At 27.7% G+C, this 10,192-nt stretch overlaps 1 protein-coding gene across 1 annotated transcript; it reads left to right on the forward strand.

Moving 5' to 3' along the window:
• The first annotated feature begins 8,454 nt into the window (after nt 1-8,454).
• On the forward strand, nt 8,455-9,278 carry LOC107948168 (ethylene-responsive transcription factor ERF023). Its single transcript, XM_016882638.2, has one exon. The coding sequence runs from the start codon at nt 8,543-8,545 to the stop codon at nt 9,095-9,097; it is 555 nt and encodes a 184-aa protein (XP_016738127.1). The 5' UTR covers nt 8,455-8,542; the 3' UTR covers nt 9,098-9,278.
• Nucleotides 9,279-10,192: the final 914 nt, after the last annotated feature.

Consider the following 10,192-nt stretch of genomic DNA (forward strand, 5'->3'; position numbering starts at 1 on the left):
AAAAGATCGAAACACACAAAAATTTGACACGAAACAAATCAAATTCAATGGATATAAATACAATACCGACCACCTTCATCACAAACGGATCTCGAGGTGATTGGTGAGATTCAATGTTTCTTTGCATGTCAGTACTACGTTAGCTTTAAGAGGAGGATTATCATTCATAAGTCTGTGTTTAGATTTGCATGGTTGTAAATAGAAGTAAGTATCCGATTGAGTGGAATTGAATTAAGTTAAAAAATTTTGAGTTAGTCGAGTTGACGAAGTTTATTTTAGCAATCAAATTCAATTTGAATTTTTTTTCAAATTAAATCGAATCGAGTTAAAAAATTTCGAGTCAAAGTAACGAATCCTATTATTTATACTCAATGTTGTGTTTACATGGACCGATTATTTAACTAGTAGATGAAGTACAATATTATTTAGCTACGTAAACAATATAATGGTTTTACATTTTAATTTAATGAGTAAACATTTTAACTTTAGAAAAGGTAAACATTTATCAAAACGACGTAGTTTTGCATTTTTTATTCTAATTTTCGGATAACTTGAATTGTGTAATTCATATTTGAGCTAAACCGCAAAACTTAATTTCTTATTCGAGTTAATCCGAATAACTTGATTAACTCAAATGGCTCGAACTATTTAATTCAAACTTTAAATTTATTATCAAGGTTTACGAATAGAATCGAATTTCACTCACCCCTAGTTGTGTTCTCTAAATATTTTCTTTTATATTTTTCATATTGATTTTATGGTTTAGGTTTAGAATTTATTATTTTGTTTTTAACAATATCGCTTTTAAAGTTCAAATTTTACTTTCTTTCTTAAAAGTATAATGATTTTACTATTATACCCATTTTTTTTTTTTTGTTTTTAAATCATTTCACGCTAACCAAACATCTAATTATAATTATTTTGAGACCCCACTGACTAGCTAGGAAAAAGAATCAGAATGTGTAGGGATTTAAGTTTTACATGTTTAAAATTCCCAACTTATAATACAATGATATATATCAAGAGAGAATTGATTGTATAAAACTGTAATTTCATGTCATTTTAATTTCTTTTCAATAAAAGAATGATAAATTATATTTTTCCTTTTGAAAAATTTTAAATCTAACTAAAAATGCTAAAAATAAGAAGAAAAAAATTGATTTGTCATTCTTATATTGAAAAGGGATAGAAATGACGTGAAATTACAGTTTTATATAATCCTTTCTCTAAAGCAAGATTAGTAATTTGTAATGTAACAATGTATATTGAGTTGAGTAATAAAAAATATAATGTCTTTTTTTTTTTTAAGAAATTTCGAATTTGAGTTTTGCGAGGGTATAAAATAATTTTGGAAGACTTTGTCTCTCATTACGGGTCTGACCCGACTAGAGGCATAGACAGTGGGTAAACCAGTCGCCTTGGTCGACAAAATTGATAAATTTATCATTTGACTCCTTTAAATTTAAAAAATTACATTTTATCCAAAATTTTAATTATAATTAAATCACGGCCCCACTTGGTAGAAAATAAATCAGAAATGTGTAGAGATTGGTGTTGTACATGTTTGAATTTCCCAAGTTATAATATAATTATACAAAGCAAGATGAGTAATTTGTAATGTAAAGATGTATATTGAGTTGAGTAGTAAAAATATATTGTTTTTTCGTAAAATTTCAAATTTGAGTTTTGTGAAGGAATAAAATATTTTGGAAGAGCTTACCTCTCATTTACGGGTCTGACCCAGCTAAGGGCATAGAGTGGCCTTGGCCGATAAAATTGGATAAATTTATCATTTAACCTCTTCAAATTTTATAAAATTACATGTTAGTATATTGATAAATTTTCAAAAATTTTAATTCTAATTAATTCGCAACCTCACTTGGTAGAGAAAAAAACTAGAAATGTGTTCACGTTGTACATGTTTGAACTTCCCAAGTTATAATATAATAATGTAAAGCAAGATGAGTAATTCATAATATACCGATGAATATTGGGTCAAGTGATAAAAAGTTTAATATTTCTTTCATAAAATTTTTAATTTGGATTTTTTGGAGGAAGAAAACAACCTTAGAAGAGCTTGCATCTCATTTATGGGTATGACCTAACCAGGGGCATAGACAATGAAGCAGGTGGCCCTCCCAAAATAGTAAATTTACCATTGCCTCTTTTAAAATTTATAAAATTACAAGTTAATATAATGATAATATTATATTTTAATCTCAAAATTTATAATCCATTTTTTATTTTTCTAAAGTAAATTTTTAACTTCACCCAGATTAAAACCTGACATAACTTATAGATATTTTTAAAAAGTACATTATTATTTTATAATATTAATGAGGCACACATGTTTCATCCTAATTGAAAATTGACCGCTATACATTTAATTTGTATAGACAGTCTCGGTTGCCAATGGTGGTGCAGTAGTTAGACTTAAATATCATCTAATTTTTTGTTGCATAATTTACGGTTATGTATAGTATCATATATACCTTTCAATACAACCCATCAATGGACCCTCCTCTAGATTTTGCATTCAATTTTGTGTTGTGCAAACAACAAAACACCCAATAAATTATGTCATGAAGGTAAGTACAAATTGATTATCATAATCGGATCACTAAACTTTTTTAATTTTTATTTTGCATTAATTCCTTTTATACATAATTAATAATGTCACGAAGATATAAGAGTGCGAGAGTTGTGTGTTAAAAGTTAAATCAAGAGATAACGTAACATTTAGTCTTTAAATTTGGTAATTTTTTTAATTTCATTTCATAATAAGTTTTGGTTCACATTAATCTTAGAACTTGGCAGCTTTTTTCTAATTTTGATCTTGAATTTGGATTTTGTTAAGGTGTGATTACACGGCATTTAAGATTATGTTACATCGTCACTTGAAAATTTTAAAAAATATACAAAATCTAATTTTTTTTATTTTTTTTAAAATATTCAAGTGATGACATGACTCAATCTCAAAGTGCCATATCATCTCACCTTAAAAGTATCCAAGTTTATGGGTGAAATTGGAAAAACTACCAAATTCCGGGACTAATATGAACAAAAAAAATTATCAAATTTAAAGCCTAAATATTATTCTATCGTTGTTATTGGTTGACATGCAATACTTCAATTCTCTAGATTTCGTGACAATAATGGAGTAAAATTATTATAACAGGCAATTTATGTATTAAATTATTTGATTAAGGTCAACATTGTTTAGAGCAATCGTTAGAATTTTCATCGAGTATCTAAATGACAAAGATTTAAACATTATCATCCTCATCTCCTACTTTTAATATTGTATTGTTTCAAAAAAAAATCATTTAATTATAATTATGAACTGTGTAATAAATGAATTAATAAATAATGATACTAGGCTTGTCATTGCAAATCCAATTTAAAATTTCAATTTATTTAACTTGAATTTGAATTCAACCTAACTTAATTTGATCATAAAAGATTGACAATCTAAATTCAAAATAATTTGAACAAGTGATTCGAATTGATCTAAATTCAAAATGATTCACTCGATAAATAATTTGCAAACATAAAATCATCTAAATTCAGAACGACTCAAAATTTTTAAACCTTGAATCAATCTGATCTAACTCAACCTGACCTAAAACGAAATTATACTTCCCAATTCACAAGTCTATATAATAGGTAAATAGAATGAAACACTTTGCCCCCTAGCTATAAGGGTACGAGAATTTAATTCAAATGGTTGCTTCTCTTTTTAAAAGATTGGATTCTCACTAGGTTGGATTTTATCTCTATTACATCTAAATTCCTCAATCACATAGGCTTTGTCAAATTTTTTATGTGTATATATATAAAGGGTGTGGTTTAACCCATGATTGATTGTTTTAACTTTCGATTAAGGTATTTAGTAACCTTTTTCTTGACATAATATGTACAATGAACCCAAAACCTAATAATTTCTTTAGTCACTTTGGTGACATTGTTGTTGGATTCACGGGACTTGCCTCTTGGCTTTTGTTTGCCAAAATGGGAAATCTTTCAATGCATGAAGAAATGAAGAAATGAACTTTGAATTAACCAATTTTATTTTGGGTTAATTCTCGAAACATCCTAAAACAATCACTCAAATTTTGATTTTGTTCCTAAACTTCAATATATTCTGTTAGAATTCTCAATGTATCAATAATGTATTAATCAAGTCCTTCTGTCAATCTAGCCACCAATTTAGACGTTAAATGTAAATCCAGGTCTAATGTATACTTACTGCATGAACAACTTGAATTTAATATGTTAAAAAGAAAAAAGACAATCTTCATGAAATTTAGGAGGGCTATTTCTTTTTCTTTTTAAAATGCATTAGACCCATCATCGAATGTATCCATTTAGTAGGTAAACATATGTTTATAATTTAATCCACGTTAGATTCAACTTGGTGACCAACACCTAAATCGACAGCTCTACTAACAAAAGGACCTAATTGATATGATACTACACTTTTAAGATTCAATTAAAATGTTTTGATGTTTACGAATCAATTTGAAATCTGGATCATAATTTGAGGATATCTGGAGCAATTAACCCTAATTAGTTTACCACATAAATGGGATTTATTTTTTCATATATATATAAAAAGGATAATTTCTTCAAAGAGGACAAAAAAGGGAAGGAAATTGAAGGGGACCCCAAAATCAAAGATGTCAATCAACTTTGGGAAACAGCTGTTTTGAGCCCCCATCCTTTAATGCAAATGCCTATTTAACTCTATGGTCTAAAACACCACAATTTATTTGATGCAAAGTCCTATATTTTCCTATGACATAGCTTGTTTGGTTCACCCAATTTTAAGAGGTTTAAAACTTTACAACTAATTATAAGGGAAAATTTTATTTATTTAAAGGGGAAAGTTGTGAATAACTTCCTACTTCCCAATAGAATAAAAAAAATGTAAAGACAAATCAATTAATTAGGGAAAGAAAGGATGCGTAGAACCCATCATCAATGTTAATCTTTTAATTGTTTGTTTATTGATAGGAATTTGTAGATAAGATTTTGTTGGTATTTAGCTTCCCAAATGTGATGTTACCTTTTTAACAGAAAACTAAATAGATTTTGTGTTCTCTTTCAAAAAAAAAATTAGTTAAATCAGTATTCGACAGTCGAGTTAAATTTTAAGAGTTCATTTAGATGAGTAGTGTGATTGACTCCAATGAGATTAAGAACAACAAAAGTGATGAGAGTAGCTACTGTAACAGTGAAATTGCTGCAACGGTAAGATTAGAATCAGTGATGAGATATGTGTTTGAATTTAAATATAGTTACTTGGTATGGAACAACTTAAAAACTTATGGGCAGCATCTATTCCTTTAGTAGACTTACAGAATGCGAAAAATTAGTTACTGGACTCGCTCCAATAGATATATTAAAAAAAAATTGGATGGCAAGTTTTAAGGGGTGAGGAAAGAAATTTTAATTGGGAGAGTGCAAAATTGAATTATAAATATGGGGATGCCAAGATGAAGATTTACTCTTATATTAATATGCAACATTTTAATTCTAAAAGGACTAAATGTGAAATTCATCATTTTTAGGGATATTCTTACAAACTCTTCTAAAGCTTTTTACTCATACTCTAAGGGTAAGTTTGGATGGGCAGTGGAGTGCGATGCGATCCGTTTAGCTTATTTTTTGTCTCATGCTACAATATCACTACAGTATTTAATCTCACCACCACCACTATTTTTATACTAATCATAAATAAATACACCGCCCATCTAAACTCACCATAAAAAAAAATCAAACTTCAACCTATTTAATCCCTGCGCATTTAATTTGTTTATTTATTTATTTACTTTCTTCTCTCTCTTTCTTTCTTTCTATTATTCATTTATTCTCTTGGTTGTTTTGTGTTTTTGGATTTTTGGGGGGCTTTTGTGGTTCATTGGTCATTGGGGGCCGATTTTGCAGTCAAATTATCAAATATTGATCACAATACTTTTAGAAGTTAAAATATCCTGTGTATTCAAATTGTAATAGAGTTATTATTTATTGTATAAAAAAATTTAAAAATTAATTTGTTTTTAATTACAATTCAATTTTAAATAAAAAATTTTATTTATAAAACAATAAAAATATTAAAAATATTAATTCTGTTAAACAATAAATATTAACTTTATTCCAATTTAACCTTATTTGATTTCTTAAATAGTATAGAGAATAAATTAATCTATTTAATAATAGAGAGACTAATTAAATTAAGTATATATATATATAATAAAATGACCTCTTAAATACATTCACCTATTTTTAGAATATGTATCACTCATTTAACTTGTTTAAACTGCTTCAAAAATTTTGATATTCTAATTAATTATTTAAATATATTTTTATTTCCTAATTAGAGTTCGGTTAATATTTATAATAAACATTTAAATTTTTTATTTAACTCATGTCTTAACTTTATGGTCTACCATAATTTTAACTTTTTGTTATTTTGTCTTGGTTTTGTTGAAAATTAATAAATTTAATGTTTTACAAAATTATCGAACAAATATAAGATGTCATAATTTACATAAAATAACCCATAAAAGCTCTACCAAATTAAAGAATTAAAAGAGAAAAACACTTGAAAAAGAAAAAGGAAAAAGTGAAGTCACAAAAATCTCGTGTTACCGGTTGCACCATGTGAATGTGTGAACCATTCCCAACCTTACACTACCGAAAGGCAAAAGCCAAAATAATATTATTATTTTTTCCAAAATCCTTAATCCCTTCCTTCCAATTTGAAGCTACTTTCACTTTGTGAGAGGGTGACTTGGTCATTTTCAGGTCAAAATCTTAATGCTCCACCACTCTTGGTAGGAGACAGTAGACAACACTGTGCATCACCATAAACACTACCCTTTGCTTGACGTATATCAGTTGAGTTGTAATGATTTTGAAATCTCTTACGTAAAGTTTTTAGTTGGAATCTCTTAAAAAAAAAATTCAATTTTTTAGGTTTCATTCAACTTCAGATTTAATTAGAACTTAACGACACCATTCGATATTACAAGCCTCTAAGGAAAAAAAAAATGAATCCTTTAGTATTAGTAGCTGAAACTAGACTGGTTGGATTGGAAATCAAATAGTATAACAATTCAAACAAATAATTGAACCTATTTTGCATTGGCTCTTGAGCAAATCATTTGAAATTAATTGAACTGAATTAAAAAAAAAAGTTGGTTTAACTAATTTTTTTATTTTTATAAAATTTTAATAATTTATTTAATTAGAATTGAACCGACAAAATAAATTGATAAAACCGGGTAAGAATGATACGCTCTAAAAACATTTTGGTTTGAATGTCTTTAACTAAAAACATGGAGGTGCTTTTTTATCAAATATCTATCGCTTATTCAAAATAAAATAGTTTAAGGGTGGATTTAGATGGGCGGTGTGTTTACCTGTGATTACTGTAAAAGTAGCGGTAGCGTGAAATTAGATATTATAACGATACTATAGCATGAGACAAAAAGTAAACTAAGCGCACTGCACTAGAGGTAAACGTCTATCCAAACCCACACTGAATTAATAAATAAACAAAATAAAGTTACTTTTTTCCGTTAAAAAATAAGATTATGAATTTGTTTTTATATTAGTAGTGAAATTTTTAATTTTATAGAAGTTAATTCATTTATTTTAATTTATCTTAATTTTTTATAATATTATTAGTTAATAAAATTATTAATTATTTCAATTAAAATAATAATATGAATTAACACACCTTCCAACATAAAAATATCCATGTTATTATGTTATCATGATGAGTTAAAATAAGTGTTTGTAAATGAAAATTCATGTCAATATTTTATTCGAATGTTAATTATTTGGACTAACTAATGAAATTATAAAAATAAAAACGGACCAAAATCATATAAAATTAAAAGTATAAAGATTATATCTCAAATTTGAGTGTCGTAGAAAGATAAAAACTAGAATTTAACCTTTAAAAGATTAATAAATCTATTAATTTAGTTTACAAATTTATTTTCTGAAGTTACAAATGCAATCGCAATGAATATATACAAATAACCATAATAAGAATCAACTATTACAAAATACGATTAACCCGATAATCAAAATATATCTAAATTTAAAATAAAATGTTATTTAGAGAGCTAGGGGTAGATAAGAAGGTTATCTTGGCCCTAATATGGTAAATATTCCTTTTTAACTCTTTAGAAATTTATGAAATTACAAATTAATGTGATGATAAAATTGCATTTTAACTTTCAAATATTTATGATTCATTTTTACATCCGTCCTTAATTGCATAAAGTGAAAATCAAAGTTAAAATTTTTAAAATTTTCCAACGTAGGGCAAAAGCAATGGCTATCTCAATCCTCCTAACGCAAAACAAGTGGCGCGTGAGCTTTGTATGTTCTCACGTTAGGATGCTTTATTTGTTTTGACAATTGACCTGTATGGGTATTTGCGTAATTTCAACCAACCGTTGTAACGTTTAATTGCAAATATAAATGCTAGTCTCAACACTTGCAATAAAACGGTTCTTACGTAATGGAACAGCCACCGTATACGGAGGATGACTTAAACGCCTCCACCGCCTCACTGGAATCGGCCATGAAACACGACACAAAAGGAGGCGGCGGAACTCGGCATCCAGTATACCGTGGCGTTCGTAAACGACGGTGGGGCAAATGGGTGTCGGAGATTAGAGAGCCCCGCAAGAAGTCACGCATTTGGTTAGGCTCATTCCCGGTGCCGGAAATGGCCGCTAAAGCTTACGACGTAGCGGCGTTTTGTTTGAGAGGACGTAAAGCTCAGCTGAACTTCCCCGACGAAGTAGACGATTTACCCATACCGTTGACGTCCACTGCTCGTGACATCCAAGCCGCCGCCTCGAAAGCGGCACATTTAGTAGTATCTTCGTCGAAGAAAATTCCAGAATCATCCGAAGACGGTAGTGATGATTTCTGGGGTGAAATAGAATTGCCGGAATTGATGAATAACGGCGGTTGTCAATGGAATTCTTGTGGATGGACTTTCGCCGGCGATTTATCGTGGCTTGACGGAGAAACCCAAACACAACAACACTTCCTAGCATGTCTTTGATGTGTAGGGATCCCACTTTGTGTAGTAAAAAACAAAAAAAACCGCCATTAATGTTTCAACAACCTCGTGTTCTTTGCTGTTTATGTACTTATTACAAAGCATTATACCATATATATGCTTTTAAGTTTTGTGGTTCTTATGGTACGTCGATTTAGCAAAGGTAAGCTTATCAATTAATTCATCCTTCTCTCTCTCTTTTTTTTTTTTCTCACATTTTCTGGTAACTTTGTTTATGTTTGAAGATTAATTATTTTTAAGAATTCATATCTTTGCTTTTTCGGATTTTAAAATTTAATTTCAATTATGAACATTTTTAAAATTGTTTTTTTTTAATTCATATTCTCTGTTTTTTTTAGATTTTAAAATTTCAATTATTATCAATGCTAAAATTATTTTGTTAAATTCATATTCATTACCACATTTTTTTTAGTGAGTGCTTTTTTATTTCAACTTGTCACACCAACAACAAATTTAACAGAAAATTATCAGTTTTAACAATTAGACCTAGATTTTGAAATTTAAAAAAGTAGAAAGATCAAATTCTTGAAAATAAAAATATAAGGACTAAATTTAAATTTAGAAAGAGTACAAAGACTTATGGCATATTTAATTTTTTTAATTCTAATAAGATTAGTGAAGTATTTGACATGTGTTATTTTTAAAATTTTTTGTACTTTATTTTTAGGATTTTCATATTTTAAAATTCAAGTCTAATTGCTAACATTATTAACTTTTTTTGTTAAACTTATTGATGCAATATTTTGAAATATGAAAAATACTCATTTAATAGGTCATGTAATTAAAAAAATAACGTTGTAATAAACTTGAATTTAACAAAATGACATTAACAGTATTAACAAATTGACTATAATTTTAAAATTTAAAAAGCAAAAGGACTAAATTTCTATAAGTAAAATATAAAGATTAAATTCCCAATGTAGGAAAAAATACAAAAACTTATGGTATTGTTCTTTAACACAAATGAAGTCTCTTGCATTTATGTATTAAATAATTATTTTTATTTTTTTTAATTCTTAAATTTCAATTTGATGAAGTGTAGGAGTGAAGTAGAAAAAATGCTTAAAAAGAACATAA

This window comes from Gossypium hirsutum, chromosome A12 (genome assembly GCF_007990345.1).
Source record: "Gossypium hirsutum isolate 1008001.06 chromosome A12, Gossypium_hirsutum_v2.1, whole genome shotgun sequence".
Lineage (NCBI taxonomy): Eukaryota > Viridiplantae > Streptophyta > Magnoliopsida > Malvales > Malvaceae > Gossypium > Gossypium hirsutum.